Source organism: Enoplosus armatus, chromosome 12 (genome assembly GCF_043641665.1).
Source record: "Enoplosus armatus isolate fEnoArm2 chromosome 12, fEnoArm2.hap1, whole genome shotgun sequence".
In the NCBI taxonomy this organism is placed as follows: Eukaryota; Metazoa; Chordata; class Actinopteri; order Centrarchiformes; family Enoplosidae; genus Enoplosus; species Enoplosus armatus.
This window is the reverse complement of record NC_092191.1, coordinates 4,389,785-4,407,011: the sequence shown is the minus strand read 5'-3', so window position 1 is coordinate 4,407,011 and position 17,227 is coordinate 4,389,785. Positions and strand designations below refer to the sequence as shown.

The 17,227-nt window shown below is 41.1% G+C and overlaps 1 protein-coding gene across 1 annotated transcript; it reads right to left on the bottom strand.

The window, feature by feature from the left end:
• Nucleotides 1–242: 242 nt before the first annotated feature.
• b3gnt2b (UDP-GlcNAc:betaGal beta-1,3-N-acetylglucosaminyltransferase 2b) lies at nt 243–17,002 on the bottom strand. The gene is made up of 3 exons (XM_070916155.1): nt 16,870–17,002; nt 5,608–5,773; nt 243–1,461 (listed from the first exon to the last, which is right to left on the bottom strand). The coding sequence occupies exon 3, from the start codon at nt 1,434–1,436 to the stop codon at nt 243–245; it is 1,194 nt and encodes a 397-aa protein (XP_070772256.1). The 5' UTR covers nt 1,437–1,461; nt 5,608–5,773; nt 16,870–17,002.
• Between the last annotated feature and the right edge of the window lie 225 nt (nt 17,003–17,227).

Genomic DNA, 17,227 nt, shown 5'->3' with positions numbered 1-17,227 from the left:
AAAATACTATGGTGGCCATTTTGAAAAAAAGTCCGGCATCCTTCCTCATTTTTAGAGGCACAATGCATCAATTGCTCCAAGCTGAGGCTCCAAGTGACCCTTATAATAAAATCTTAACTTAAAGCTGCCAACTTTTAAGTCATGACCCTGTTCAAAATAAAATATTTGTCACTTTGACCTTTTGGGAACAACCTCAAAATGTCTTCTTGTCAGTCAGTCCCAAGCTGCCTGCTGCGGAGCAATCACTGGCAGTTCAGGTCGGGACTGCTGAGCCAGGCCCAGATTTGGATCATCTCCTGTGGGGTCCTCGGGTGAACGAGCATTAAACTCTTGTAGGCGCAGGGGTTTGACCTGTACTTCTCCTCTATGTTAAAGGTCCTGAAGCCTTTGTGCTTTTCGGGGGCCAGCCCTAGCTTCCTAAGACACATACCCGTGTAGACGTCATCTATCGGGTAGAGCGCTACATGTTGTGACACATTGTGCAGACGAGCAGCGATGTCACCAGAGTAAAGGTACCCGCCCCCTCCTGCATATGGAGGGTACGTCCCGATGTACATGCTCTCTGGGATGAAGTACTTCACCTTCTTGTCTCGGTGTGGCCCCGCATTGGTGATCACATCACCCACGAACAGGTCCCTGGCTTTGGGCTCCGAGAGGCCCTTGAGGAAGTCCAGGATGCGGTAGGTGTTAACAAAGACGTCGTCGTCGCCTTTGAAGATGAAGCGAGCACCGGCGCAACGAGTCTGGATCCATTCCAGGAACAGAACTTCTTTGACAGTCAAGTTGAAGAATGAATCCCGGTAATCCCACTGGATGATGTCTTTATGGCGGATGCTCTCATATTGCAGCATCTCGGACAGATCCGGGTGGTGGTCCCCAGCTGTGGCGTTGCCAAGAAGGAAGATAGTAACCACCGTCTGATTGGCTATAACACCCGCCCGTCCCCAGGACTGACGGATGGCCTGGCGGCGGTCGAAGTGCGGTGCCAGGGATTTGACAGCCAAGAGCAAGAACGGCGGCTCCTTACAGATATCAGGCTGGTCCACCATGATCGGGTAGGAGCGGCAATGCATGTAAAGCAGGAAGTCCTTGAAGCGGTGTGGCAGGGAGTTGTAGTCTTTCACCTGAGTGGTAACCTTGAGGTTAGGCCGGCAGGGGTCAGAGGTCAAACTGGTGTCGTTGAGCCAATCGGGCATGTCTGTGGCACTGTAGTTAGCGGTCAGGATGGGATTGTTCTGAAGGTCCAAGATCTGCTGCTGGCGGTTCCAGTAAGCCAAGCTGGGAACCAGTTTGGTCCAGAAGGGTTTGGAGGGGATGTGGACCTTGTGACTCCCGTTTTTGTCTTGGTTGCTCTGTCGGGAGATGAGGATGAAGATGAAGAGGTTGACCATCGTCACTGTCACCACTAGCTTCAACTTCCTCCGCAGCAGCGCCATGACAGTGTCCTCCACCCGTCACCACCTGAGCAGACGCAGAGAAAAATAAATAAAGTTTGTTTTTGTTAAACAATAATTGCAGCGTTGCTTCTGTTTTTTTTTGTCATTTAAAAAGTACATGAGAAGTTGATTCCAGCATTAACAAATAGTCACTTTGACAATTCTGTAACTTTTAACCAAATTGGAATTTCAACAACCCTGCCAGTCACAGTGATGGCTTACAATCAAATTAACTACTGTAGAAAATCTGTCTAATAGATCTTTTGTGCGAAGAGCTTGGTCAGTCTTGACAAGAAGTCCTGATGGAATCTAATTTGTGCTTTCCATTTCAGGGAACACAAGATAGTAATCCGTGTTTTTAAGTGCATAGGGACATTAGTAGTACTGTTACTTCATTGATCCCTGTAAGGCTCCATGTCTGCTTGCTGCTCTGAATAGGGATGTCAGAGGTCAGGTTCAGCTACTGAACTGCATTACAGGAACTGACAGTGATTCAGTGGGTAATAAAAAACAACCTCGGATGTAATGCATTATCCTCACAATGAATCTTGGGGCTTTCTATTGACTGTAATCAGTTAAGTCCCTATCTGATGTTTGCCTTCAGGATGTCTCGGTCTTCCATCCATGTCTTTTGTTCTGTAAAATCGCATCAGTGGTTAGCGCTCAGATATTATGCAAAACAAGAGCTAGTGTCTCTCTTAAACACACTTCAGCAGGGTGATGTTTGCCAACAGGGCTTAAACTTGTTAACCACAAGTAAAAATGACAAATCAGCTATTGCTGCCCTGCTATCCAAACTAAATCTTACGGGTATGTGATTGTTTTCACTCAGAAAATAATTAATTCTGCAAACCCTGCAAACTCTGCAAATCAGCAACCCACAGATGTCATTCAGGTTACCCAGCAGGGTGTGTGTGTTCATGCACAGGGGTGTGTGCACTGACAAGACAGGCTGTTATCACAATCATTAAGCTGCATGCATGCATGTATGAACTGGAGGTTCAGGCTACAGTCCAAACTAAATACAATAAAACAATTAGACAATTATCCACCATAAAAAAGGTTCACCTGAGGTCATGTTGTAAGATTATCCTGCAACAAAGCTAGCTAGTCTGGAACCACAGCCATTGTGCTATAACTGCAGCATAATGCTATGCGTCTTTAGTTAGCTGATGATGACATGCTACTTAGTTGAAACAATATTATGGCAGATGACAATTCAATAGAACTGAAGATGTATTTTCCCCCTTGGATTTTTCACCATCAATTAAACAAAAAATAAAAAGAAACGAGGACAACATTGGAGTAATGGGTTCGAACGAACTGACAATACAGCCTTTCAAGAGGTTTGAGTCTGCCTCAGGTTTCTGCTTTGGCAGGCTCACACATCCTCGCTGATAACATTCCCTTTGCCATGTCTCACTTTCGTTTCTCCTCTGTATTCTGCCTTCTTTCCCTCACTTTCTGGGCCTCTCGTTCCCCGTTACTTCCTCCTTTCTGTGCTCGCCAGCCAAGCAGCCACATCCACTATACATCTGCTCGAGCCACTGTAGGTTCAGGCCAGATGATCAGAAAACACTGAATGTTTTGTTATCCACGATTATTAGTATTACTTATATTCTTTGGACATCTTCCGCCATTATTTTGATATGTGGCAGTAGAGAGGTGACAGGAAACAGCACTTTTAAACCAATAAAACAAACTGATGCATGGATGATGTTATAAATATATAACAAATGACAGTAAACATGCAGCTTTTGCTCCAAACTGAGCCAACAAGCCAGAGGGTGAGCTCTGGAAGCCAAATGTCCCAGCATCTGGGAGATATTATGGTCATTTGGGGGCAGTAAATCTTTTTCCGCCTTGTCCCTTTCAGTCCAGAAAAAAAGCAAAAAGAGCAGCTCTGTGAGCAATACTTTGAGCTAAATGCTAACATCATTTAGCAGGTATGATTACCATGTTCACCATCTTGGTTCCGCATGCTAACATTTGCTAATTAGAACTAATCACAAAGTACAGCTGAGACCGATGGAAATGTGATTAGTAAAATGGCCATCACAACTTCCCAGAGACAAACGTGATGTCCTTAAATCCAACTGTTCAAAACCAAAAAATATTTCATTTATCATATATGATTAAAAACAGGCCGCAAATCCTCCTTTTTCAAATATTTGGCATTTTTGCTTGAAAAATGGCACACAATCCATTATGAAAATAGTTGGTGATTAGTTATCTTTCAAATCAATTAATCGAATAATTGTCGTGGAGATGGATCAACTGATTGACCGACATTGGAAATGCCTGACTGATTATTATCATGATACAAACAGGAGAGATAGAGAGAGGTCCAGAAGTAAAGAGAAACGCAGCATGATAGAGCTACAAATGTTGTGGAAGACAGACAAAGAGAAACAAGGAAATTAATTTCCATTAACGTTTTTGCTCTTTGATACTTGTTATAGATATGAATAAAACTCAATAGATGAGCAAACTCTACCTAACAAGTTAAAATCCATAACTGACTCGTGCTTCAGTTGGTTTATCTTCCTCTGCACCACTGCCTGTATCCTTCCGGCCTCTGTATCATGTTGCTCTCTCGGCATCCTAGCAACAACTCTGCCCTGCTGTGCCCGTTTGCTCTCTTTCCTACTCCATATCCCTTGTTTACCCCCTTTTTTCCCCTCGACCTGTCTTCTGTGCTTCTCCTCGTTCTCTTTCCTCCTTTCTCTTGAATTTTGCTCATATTTAAGGGAAAACAGAGAGAAAGGCAAGTCACATCCCCACAGGATGATGATACATAATCCTGAAGGTATATCAGTGTTATATTACTAACAAGGACAAGCACAGACATAGCCTTTTCTCTTCGGACCCCCTCCTTTGTCTCTTTTTCTCATGGATAATTAAGCTTTCCTGTCCTCTGCCATCTCCATACAAACAAGGAGACTTCTGGGAAATGAGTGGGTGAGGGGAAGGGAGGGGGAGATTCTAAAGAAGGAAGCTGAACAACATGTTGACAAGACCACAGCTTCCGGACATCTAATTAACCATAAGTAGCGTGAGGCTAAACACACACCTACCTGCATCAGCCTGTGGTGTTTTCCCTCCAATATTCAAACGCAAACTCCATCTTTCCGTTTTGTTGCTGCTGTGGTTTATACTCTTGGTTGTCTTTGCGCAAACTTTGCAAAAACCAATCAAGACTTTCTTTGGATGCATATACATAAGAACAGATTAAGATGCAGAGCATACACCTGTATCTTCATCAACTACTTTTGGCTTCTAACCTCTCCTGCACAACACTCAAACTTATTTTTTAAATTCTTAGTCTTTTTTATATGTATGGGCAAATAAACTAAACTTCTACAAGGGAGAGATGACCTTTCTCACATTGTTTTAAGCAACGCTTGCTTGCACAATAGGTGTTTGTAATCTACATGTATGTAATCTTTGCCAACAAAATAAATTCAAACTGAAGTTAACAAGTCTTACTTAGTTCGCCTTATTTTTTAAACCCAATAAACTGATCTTTAAAATGAATCACCAGATGATATTTTGAGGTTAATCTTTTACATATTATCCAAACATAGAACAGTACTAAAACATTAATAAACCCTTTGGTGCCTGGTTGGTGTTTTAGCTATCTGTTGGGCCCATAACAAACATTTTTTTTTTTTTTTTTTAACAATTTACAACAGTGTGTGTTAGATCCTGGAAACAACAGCAGGCCAGATGGACTTTGATGCCGTTTTCAGTTTCATTGATCGGCACTGAAAGCAGGTCTGTGGCACACTGATTACATCTGGCAGTAATCTACTGGACAATGCCAGGCTGTGTTTGACCATCGAGTTTTCCACCTGATAAAAAGGTTTAGTGAGGTGAGGAGTCTCCCCTGTGTGGGGGATGGGTGTGAGACTGCAGAAAACAATGGCAGGAGCAGGTTAAAAAGGATGTGTGTCTTTGTGTGTGTGTCGCTGAGATTAAGCCGATCTAAATGAGTTTCAAGCTTGTGTTTGGACAAATCTAAATACCTCATCATGGAGTCAGGCAATGGTTGACACAAGATGAAATTAAGTAACACTAACTGAATGCAGGGACATACATTAATTCCAAAAAAACATTGCAGACTAGAAAGGTGTTTCTGAGGGTGTGAGTGCACATTGTGCGAGCTTACCTGTGCAGGTTAGAGGGCCTCCTCAGCTTGTGTCGTCTTGGCGTCGTCTCCTCTCAGCTCTCTTACCCCATACTTAGCTCCGCCCTCTGGGGGAACAGCAACCAATGGGGGGAAAGGATCAGGAAGGGAGGAAGGTGAGAGGGAGGGGAGTGTAGGAGGGTTGAACCTGAAAACGACCGATATGAAACAACCAGTGTGTCAACAGCTGTTAGGAACTTAGCCTGAGGAGAATTACTAAACAAATATCAATGATATGAGGAGCTCCAAAAACCAGTCTGTTGTTAAACACATGCTGAAAAGCAGCTGCTCCATTACCTTTTCTTTTCAAAGCCAACAAAGGTGAACAAAGGGAGAGAAAGCAGCACTGAAGAACAGAGAACAGAAGGACAAATCAAGAGTCTCTTTATATCAGATCGCATTTAATGCATGTGTCTCCATTGAAATCATCACATCCATATACCTCCCAAATCATGACTTCCCACTCACACACAACAGATGTCCAAATGTACTGAAATACAGAAGATAGAGGAGGAAGCAGAGCTGAGACAGTTTCATATAGTCTAATTTACATGATGTTGAAGAAATAAGATTACTGCAGAATCCTGACTGGAACTTGGTTACATAAGTGCATTTAAATGTCCTGACTGACAGATAAGCATATACAGGCACAGGTGGAATAAAGACAACAAGACCTCATGTTTTGCACAGGGGTAACATTGAAGACACAAAGCAGACCCTGACCCAACATACAGTATACAATGCAGACCACTCTCACTGCTTCACTGTTGGAAAAAGACACCGAGTCACATATGTCCTTCACACCACAGATACCAGCGGCTGCTCTAATAGCTGTTTTCAGGGATTTTCATTAGTTTACAGACATTTGTACGCACCCATGTCATTTTCCCTCCTCAGGCTTAGAGTTTTTTTAATGTTTGAGCTTCTCTTACTCATGGAGGCATGCTGCTGCATGCACATCTGCTGTGCTTCACATCCATCAGGGAGTTGAGGGGTCTCAATGTTCAACACGGCAACATGATTCTCTGCCATTTTCTGTGAAACATGTCCAGAACACTGTCCCTGTTACTTGGAAGTGTGCAAATAGCAGATAATGCTACTATTCCTGTTCAATCCTTGTGCCTGGCATCCAGATCTATCTAGATTGTGTCTATATCCAGGTAAGAGTTGTTTGCACATCAAAAATAGGCATCAACTACAAATGGCCATTTCAGCCTTTTTCCGAGTTGTTTGGAGAGCCAACTATTTTTCTAAACTGCCCACTTGTGATCGAATAAAAACGAGGTGCATTTTAATGCCAAGTGTAAACAGGGTGGAAGCCAAATACAGATGGAAAAAACATTAGCAGGGTACACACCATGCTGGTAAACTCCCCATGTAAAGCATGTATTTTAAGCCTGAATGCAAACCAAGTATAAATATCCCCTTTGTATGTTTGCCATATTATTGACTGCTACCAAAAGACTGTAAAACAGTAATGATTAATAACACCAACAGGAGGTTTGTGAAACAAGCAGGATCAGCAATCAACACTAAAGCACCAAATAACTCTACAATTTGTCTTTGGTGGAAAAATCAGTGAGGGTGGCAACACATTGATGAATGAAAAACAGCTATAACAACTATAATCTTTAGCTTTTGCCAAAGACGGTGATGTGGAAAGCTCCCTTTATACACACGACTGGGTTTTGTTAATCATTAAGCCACCGGTCCTGCTGGTTAGATATGAGGGGTCAGCAGGTAACGATGACATATCACCTCTGTCTGCATGGCGTTAGTACAAACTGCCTGAAATATTCACTTAAAGATTATTCAGCACCCAAAAGATGAATGAGCAGAAGAGTTAATCAACAATGGAATGTCTCTAGTTTCTGAATGCACTCACTGACTCTAATCTAAATATGACCTGTGTAATCTAAATTTCACTCTTTACAAAAGAAAGGTCTGTTTGTCTTGTTCAGAAACTTTCCACCTTTAACTCCTGGCTTGCATTTCTCAATTTTAAATGACAATTAAATGCCACAGGGATCTTTCTAACATAGTGGTTGTAGCTCTATCCCTTTGTTTTAATACTTTTTAATGTTAGTGCTTGAAGGAACCAAATGATCCTGCACACTGTCGGTCACTTATATTCACTTAATTCAGAATATACCCATCCAAGCAAAATAAGAAACACACGTCAAAACACCATCAAAATAGTTCATAGTCAGACTAGAGCCAGATGTTTATACTGGCCGATATTTGCTTATAGCAGGGTGTATTTGCTCCGCTTAGCACAAAAAAAAAATCTAAAAAGGAATCAATAAAGATTGTTGTTTGACAGCTGATATATTTTCATCAGATTGTTTAAACTCCCAAATATAACTAATAACGACTAATCATGTTGCAATCTTTCTACACCACCTCCATCACTACCTGCCATAAGTAATTAAAAGTAAATGTCAAAGGAGCATGAGGTTTCCTGACATCTGAAATGATTTCTGGGTTGTCACGCTGCCGCTGCTGAGGATAAAAGCATAAAGCATCAGGTACACACAGCAATTCTTAACTGGAAATAATACTCAGGTTCAAGGTTCATGTTAACTGTCACTTATATTCCCAGCTGAGAACACAACCAATGAAGCTGCATGGATTAGTACAAACTGCTTTCCTGTCAGCCAGGACTCAGAATGAGTGTTTCAATCATTTCCAGACACAAAGAGGCGTGTAAAAAAGGCGTTTAAAAGGTGTGTGGAGTTTGTGGTTAGTGCTCCCCTCCTTTGATTGGTCACTTTGAGTGCTGACCATGGCCTCCGATTGGTTGTTGAGTTTGATCACTGACTCAGTCGAAGACAGGCCATCAAGTAAGTCTTACACTAAATTATAACCTAGCCTGACAAGTGGTGCTACAAACTAGAGAGACTACAAAAACATGAAACTACATCCCATTTGCATGCACACTTTGAACAGATTAATGTTAATGTGGGTGTTGAAAGTGACCAATCACAAGGAGGGGAGACATCAGCCACCGTCTATTCCATCCCTGCCTCCAAAGTCTAAAAAGTCAACTTGATGGACGAGAACGCGTTTAAACATGCAGAGCAGAAATGCACACTCACAAGGATGCTTTTCTGCTCGCGGATACTGTTCTGTATGCTCGTATCATGTGCACGTGCCTGGTTTTTATGTGCGTGGGTTTTGAGACTAACAGTGATAGTGAGTGTGTGTGTGAGATAGCAGATACGGAGACGGCACAGCAGACAAGTGTCCACCACTGAGGCCACATCAGGTCTCTGGACAAAGTTCAACTCTAAACTGACAGAGGGGGTTAGAATGAAGATAGAAGGATATCTGACCAACCAGACTAGCACAAGAAAAGGAGGAACAAATGATAAAGACAGGTCCACAGTTCAAATTAAATGTTTTGGTCGCTGAACATAAAGGTAAAACATTTTGGTTTAACTATTTACCCGTGGGAGCTTCCACCTGACAAATAGTCTTAACTATCAAGGGGTTGGCATCAAGACGTGGCCCTGAATTGCAACACGTTCCAATTTCATTTTCCTCCCTGCTATTGGACGCTATTATAAAATGAGGGGGGGGATATCTTTCAGCCATGTTTTATTTGATCTACTTCTCTCGTGTTCCACTTCTTAAATTGCACAGTGGAGTTCGATGTGACGTCCTCCGTGAGAAAACCAGCCACCCATGTCATGCTAAAAATGCAACGGCTTAAAATACTCTCAGCATAAATATGTCCTACAAACGGCCTATGAATATATACAAAGGCATCTTTGGTTACACAAACAAAGCAGAATCAGTATTCATATCTTTCATCAAAGAAGATTATTGTCACCCCAATCCGAAATACATGAGACGTTTTGCTGTTCTGTTTCACCAACACTTGATGTTACATCTAGAAGTCATTTCTATTTATCTCTGTTTTCACTTTTCAATTGCTGTATATCTTATTTCATGCATTATGAAAAGAACTGCCTCTGTGTATGAATCGTGCTATATAAAAAACGTCATTGTGCTGCAGGCAGTCCATTCTGCACCTCTAGATTATAACTACCAAAGAGATATTTTTGAGTACTACTTGACCCAGGTCAGAAGAATATAAGATGATGTTACGGCAAGAGGGACTGTGGGCCTAATAGCGACATGGTGCGAAGAGAGAGCACCATAAATAGCCTGAGGGCTGCAACTGAGAGAGGTGCTGTCTGAGCTGAAGTCTGCCCACCAAATATCGACAGTCAACAACAGTATTCACAAAGGGCTAAAGGTCCCACTTCAGCTTTACAGTTAGTCACAGACACGTGGGCTTGTTTGGCTTCTGAAACTGGTTCTGGTGGTTTTACGCTTTTTAGTCAGCACACAACAGGGTCTGGTTGAACCTTTAAAACCTCAGTATACAGTATCTTTTATCAAGCTCATAAGTTGTTCAATAACCCTCTAAATGATGGATATGTCTCTTAGAAAAGGTCAGGTTAGCGATGACTCAGTGTGCCTACAGCTGACTAACTTGCTCAGTGACACTTCAGCAGCATTCAGCACATGAGAGACAGATTACAACATGATGAACCAGAAGGATGGTGTAGCTAAAACAACCCAGGCCAGCCTGCTGAATTGTTATTTTCTCTCAATATCTTGTTAAAGTGATAATATTCTAAATTAACGTCGGTCCTTTAAAGCGAAAACAATGCTTCCTAAAATGGTGGCGGAATAAAGAGAAACTTGCTGACAATAATCCTGCCACACACACACACACACACACACTTAAAATAGAAAGGAATTTCTAATTATCAACAAATACTTGTCACTCTGACTCTGCATGCTAAAGGTCACCTCTCTTTATGGCGTGACTCGTTCACTCACACTCAACGTAATCTAAACTTAAAGATATGCGTGTGCGTGTGAATGCTCTGTTAATGCATTTCATGCCAAGTTTAATCCTGACACGACTCACAGTGTGACCTGATGAGCAAAGACAGTGCGTACATATTTCAGGCTGCGAAAATAATCATGTTCTGTTTAATGTCATGATTATAGTTTCCAAGATTAATAACTGTTGAGTAGTGATATACAACAAATACTCAGGATTACAGTTAATGGCATTATGAAGCCGCATTACATCCATGAATGCAGTGGCATTATTTAATAATACGAGTCATGATAAACCATTTGGGTGCAGAGCAACAGGTTGTGAACACAGCACTGACATATTATAACTTTGATATGGCAAACTTGTTAGAAGGAGTTGCCAACTTTCACATCTCGCAAATATGGAGCAACATTAGCATTCATTTGGAGTTGTGTTTCTGGCTACCAGGAGAACGTAAGTAGCTCCTGTGCAAAATATATATGGCTATATATTTTTTTGCTAAATGCTTATTATATTCACCAACTAGGCGCTAACTTTGTCTGTCTGACGTCTGCTGCTGGGCAGGTGTTAGAAGCTTTATGTGACTGCAGATGGGGTTGATAAGAGCAGTGAAAATGAACCAAAACAGTAAAGCTGCAGGCCAGAAACCAAAACAATAAGCTGAAAGATGCTCCGTCAGGTCTGTAGAGCTGAGGGGAGCTGCAGATTCGAGTGATAATTCTCAGAGTTTTCATATTACTCATTGTCATTTGACCCACTGATATTATGAAAATGTTGATTAATGCTGGTTTAAGACATTTAGTGGTGAAACTTATTTAATAAATGGCACAATTGTGGTAAAAAAAAATGCCATCTAGTCTTAAAAGGTTATGTTAAAGTATATGCAGTGTTACTGTGTGCTTTTTGGGATGATGAAGCATCTAGCACGAGTAAAAAAGAAAGCCTACTCGACGTTCCACAATGCCTAATTTCTGGAGTTATTCATTTTACCACTGCAGCAGTGGTGGATGCGATTGTTCAGACATTCAGTGGAAAATGGCAAATTGCTACTAATGATACCAATAATGTCATTGAGTTCATTAAGTGGTTTAAGTGATGCAGTATTTTGACAACTACCCAGATAACCCGTATTTACATAAATGAAGCACTTACTTCAAGCGAACAGAGAGAAAGATTTAAAAAACGTATAATTTCGCAGTTGCTTAAAATAATTGTCAATGTGTACAGGTTAAGGCTGCTGGATAAGTTTAGCTTTTTAGCACCGCAGTACACAATGTTCACCACCTCACAATATTATGTCATAACATGTGGTGACTCAGCCACACCCATCTCATCGGGCACACTTCCCTTCTTCATGGGACACAATGAGTTGCACACACGACCACATACCAAAACAGGATACTGAAGTGTCTACAGGGTGCAGCTAGTGTATATCCCACTGTGCAACTGCACTTAATCTCATTTAAGATCAAAACCACATTAAGATAAATTAGATTATAATTTTCCATGTGCATTAAGTGTGTGCATATGTAAGTATGGAGTCTTGGATAACCTTACAATATTCAAGCCTCTTTTGTACAACTCTTATAATAAGATAATAACCTTAAGCAGCCTGCAAACACTATAAATGAAGAACCACCTGGGAGCAAGTTAAGGAAGTCTGATTGGTTCCGGTGCAAACATCAGAGAACAGCATTACTTCTGGATTATGAACTATAAACAGATAAGTATGTTACACATCCTCAGGGACTGAGGGCAGGAAGGAGGTATTGGACAGAGAGGGAGGAAGCAGACGATGGTGCAAACAAGGTTTCAATCTACTAACAGAGAACTGACATGTCCTACTCTCTGGCATAAGCAATATGTTTTCTTTGGCATTTATGCTTTAAAAAAAATGACACAATTTACCGTGGCAAATGCATAACAAGGCGAAGAAAAAAACACGTTGGATATTCTGAATCAGAATATTACCTATATATTAAAAACACACTTTGAGAGAAGTTGGACTCAGTATTACTTCCTGGGCAGTGCTGAAATGTAATTCCCGGAAGGTGTCCCCAAAGCAGAACCGGTGACAACGGCTACATGCTAAATTACAGGTCAGTTCCTCCAGTGGAAAATGTGACTAATTCTGACATGGTTATTATTTTCTTCGAAGGCTGCTGTGCTGAGTGACTTCTTGTTATCATACTTGTGTCGCACTGTGCCCCTCATGAAATGTTCCTACTCCCCAAGCTACTCTACTGCCCAGGTACATATTCTTCCCACTCATTCTGGTAGTGTGCCGGAAAAAGACTGAACAACACCGAGGCTGTTGCTCTGGTGTTAAACAATCACTAAAACACAAACAAGTGGGACTTTTTATATGCAAATAGGAGAGAGGCTTATCACTGACACTCCGAGTTAGCATGAACATACACAAACTTTAACCTCATAGTGTGCTGGTGTGCGTAAATCAGGGGGTTGGTCTTTAGTTGTAGAGCAAAACTGACGATTAAAACCTACAGAGTGAACTGTCTCGCAAAAAATCAAACCGGTTTAAGCTTCTGCATCGGATCGGAGCGGCAAAACCAGAACTCTACAGTGGACATCATCTTATGCCAATTCGTTCACCCAACCATAGTCTGAATGCACTTATTTACAATTGTTTGAGACTTTAGTTTGCTCATTGTGCTGAATACATGCAAGGCACCACTTACATGAAGGCTCTCTGAGTACGCTGGCCATTATAGGCAATACTGGCGTCAGTATTTTTTCCCCTCGCCATTAATGCCTATAAAAGAGTTTAAACCCACTGATGTATTTGCCATTTGCTGTCAGCAAAATGACTAACATTATGGACTAGTTGTGTTCATGCAGCATTATATCCCTGTAAGCTGGTTTTAATGGATCTCTGAAAACAGTGGCAGCCAAGCACTTAAATAGCAGCAGCTGCTGCTGACTTAGGATAATACACGTTGGGTTTAGACTCCTTATAGGCATTATTAGTGATAAAAAAACAAAAACAAAACCTGCCATTTCAACCCTGGCTCTGTTTTGAGGTTTAGATGAAATTTGGATGGATAAGTCACTAAAGAACTTCTGTTTTGTTTTGTGTCGTCTATCAGAGTTGTCACTCCTGACTTCTGTACCCTCCATGGGTGAAAAACTGAAGAAACTTTAGCCAGAAGAGAAGTTAATGATTGGGTAAGACGAGGAGAGTGTGAATGAAATTATGAAAAAGCCTCTTGGTGCAAAACACAGGAAGCTGGGAAACATCCTTAAGTATTACTAGAGACCTCTGTGTACTATATCTGCTGCCATACTGAATACTGCTCTTTGAACAGTTACTTTTATAATCATCAAGGTATATTTGGCATTTAAATTGTATGTGTAATCTCAAACATTGATGCTTGGAAAATGACAATTAGGGCCACATGCTATATAACCTTGGGAAATACTGTATGCTGCATGTTTATTATCTTTCGTGTATTCAGAAGAAGAGATATCAGCTTCATCCTTGTGCATCATGTGTGGTGATGCGTCCAGGACGTGTTCAGCACAAAAGCGCTAAGAAAGGGAAAAACTTTGAGCCTTGCTCTGTCAAATGAGCATCCAAAGCTGTATTTAACACGTGTAGAAATTATTACACAACATGTGCTGAATTCTCAGTAAACCAAAGTGGCTCACTTTCAATTTCTTGACTAATGGCAGCTTTGCTCAGCGACTGCATGCACTACTGACGTATAGTCATAGTCACGTCGGATGTTTTGCAAACTAGTGCTGTGTGACAGACTCTCTAAACAGGACAGTAAAGATTTCTGTGTCAACATGAATGACGGCAATGTGGTTACAGTACAGACCTGATTGGATGTCCCCATTATTAGCAGCATCCCTGGATACCTTCAGATCTCCCATTTGGGATGTGCTAAAATGAGTGACCTTGAAATGAGAGACTGATCTTTAAATCAGAGGGAATCGCTGCACCCTTTTAACAAAAATGCAGTACTTAATTTACCGACATTGAAGTCTCTCTACTGTGTGATACACCAGAAAGGATTTAGTCCTTAAGCTGAAAACAAACAGTCAACTAAAGCAACCTGTTTTCTGCTGTTCAACAAATCCATTTAGCAAATTAATAGTCAATCTGATTTTGACATTTCTGTTCTTGAACATAATGTTCTAGGAAGAAACTATGCCTTATGTAGATGGTTTTTATTACTCATCCCTGTTTCTCTCCACATCCCAAGAAACTGTTAGTCAGCCACTATCAGGAATGTCTGCAATAGTAATGTGGAGGGGTACATTAGGTGGCACGGATTAGGTGAGATGAATACATGAGAGCGAGTACAGAAAATGTCCTGTATGTAAAAAGGTCACAGGTTTTGATCTAATCAACAGGTGAATGCACGTCCTGTGACGGTCAAAGTGTCCTTGAGCAGGAAACTTGAGCTTGTGCCTGTGCTGGAAGACAACATCAGTAAATTTCTAAAAAAAGTAAGCACTTAAAATTATTAAATTTGGCTATTTATGCAGAGTGCTAGTCGTGTCTGAATGGCAAAATGTCTTTGAGATGACCGAAGAGACTCTGTTAAACTGTTTGGTCAATGTAAACTAACCTTTTCTGTATTTAAAATGGAAGAAAAACACTACAGCACCAGTTGTTATTGTTTGTGCTCTGGGATCATGAAATTGAAAAAGACTGATACCCAACACCTCTATCTCTGGTATAGCAACTTGATACTGCAAATGAGCAACAAATTGGATGTTGAAAAAGCACAACCACCAAACATGCTCTTCCCATAAATGTCTCTCTTGCAGTCACTCACAAATACACACAATCGTGTAATTTAAAACACATAGAAATGTACATACTGTTCTGTATTGGGCTACTTGGGGGCTACTTTTACAGGGCAGGGCAGGTACTAGAGGCAGAGTAAACAGGTTAGCCGAGAGACACAGGAAAACAATGGAGTCATTATCATGACTACGACCTGGCATGCAGAACAGAAAGCTATAAATGCAACAACATATGAATTCAAGATAATATATCCATGGTTTAAAATTTGTGAAGGAAAATTAAGCCAAACTATCAAACAAGTGAATCATTTTGTTCCAAATGTTGGTATTTTATATATCATCAATCCAAAAAGGGATTTACATTAGTTAAAAACAGCTTATGTTCTTTCTGAAAGTAAAGCTTATTTGTTTCATAATGTTCATTGCCTGGTCATAATTTAGCCCCATTTTTATCTACCAGCAAGACAGAAACTCACCCCTGACTGGATGAGGGCCACTCATCCAAAGTGTGGTTTGGACTTTTCTGTCTAAACATAGCAGGGCTACAGAGCTGACACACACATCTGTGCAGCAAGTCTGGAAAATGTTGCTCATGTGATTAAAAACTTTTATCTTAGACAGCACATATGGCATCAGAGAGAGAGAGAAGAGGATAGACAGAGGAAGATGAGAAAAGAGTAGACTACTAGATCTAGAATAGTAAGTTTTCCAGGTTTGTTAGGTTACTAGAAATAAGAGACAGCCAACAGGCGGACAAAAACACCATTCAGAATGTATTCTCTCCATTATCTCCTTCAAATATTGAATTAACCTTCGGCTGCTTTCAGCCACAAACATTTCATTTGTTTGTGTTTGTGTTTCTAAGGTTTCAGGGACACTTGGCACTTAGTGTGGTCAACGCTGAGTGCATTAACACTGACCAGGGCGGCAACTAATGATTATTTTCATTAATGATTCATCTGTTTTACCATAAATTGATCACTTGTTTAGTCTAAAAAAATATCTATCGGGAAAATGCCTGCCACAACTTTCCACGAGCCCAAGGCGATGACTTCAAACTCCTTATATAACACCTTAAATATATTCAATTTAATTTTAACGACACATAACAGAGAAAAGCTGCAAATCTCCACATTAAGGAAGCTGGAACAAGTGAGTGTCTGTAATATGTATTTTGGCTTGATTTATGCCTTTAAAAAGGATTAATCGATCACCAGAATTGTTGATTAACTTGCCATCGATCCACTAGTCAAGCCCCACCACTCGTTTCAGGCCTTTCCATAGGTTAATTCAGGATAATGCTTTAATATTGCAATAGCATATCGTGTTTTCCCCCATAGGTGTTTTATGTTGTACTTATTGTTGAGGTCTCTTTACTTTTCTGAGTTACCTTCCATGTGAAAGCACATTACAACCACATAAACACACGTCTTAACGTTACTAAGTCTCGTCTCACACACTTTCGTGCACTATGTCAGCTATAAGTTAGCTAATTCACCGGGTAGGTTAACAGTTAGCTTACTTATATATGAATGTAACGTTAGCTAGTTACTCCTGTAAAGTCCTGACAAAAAAAAACAGAAGTCTCCGGGTGAACTCACTTGTTTCCAGCCGTCCTCGTCAGCTCAAAGTCCCTCCAACACCCGCGGAAAAGTTAATAAATCCATGCGTCCTTTTTTCCGGCGGCTAAACGTCGTGTTTTTGCGCCGTGACTCGTCTCTGTTTCTTCTCCGCCGACGGCTGAAGAGACTGCCGGTTATAAGGACCGACTTCGTCTTTCAACGGCGATGACGCTGCGCTGTTCAGTGGGCGGAGCGAGGCACGCGCGCTCACACACACACACACACACACATTTAAATAGTATGTGTCGTCAATGTGCGTTTGCTTGAGTGCGTCCTGTAGTCCTACCATACCTTAAAGTCACCTGACGAGTTTCTGCCTCACTCTTCCTGAAGGTGA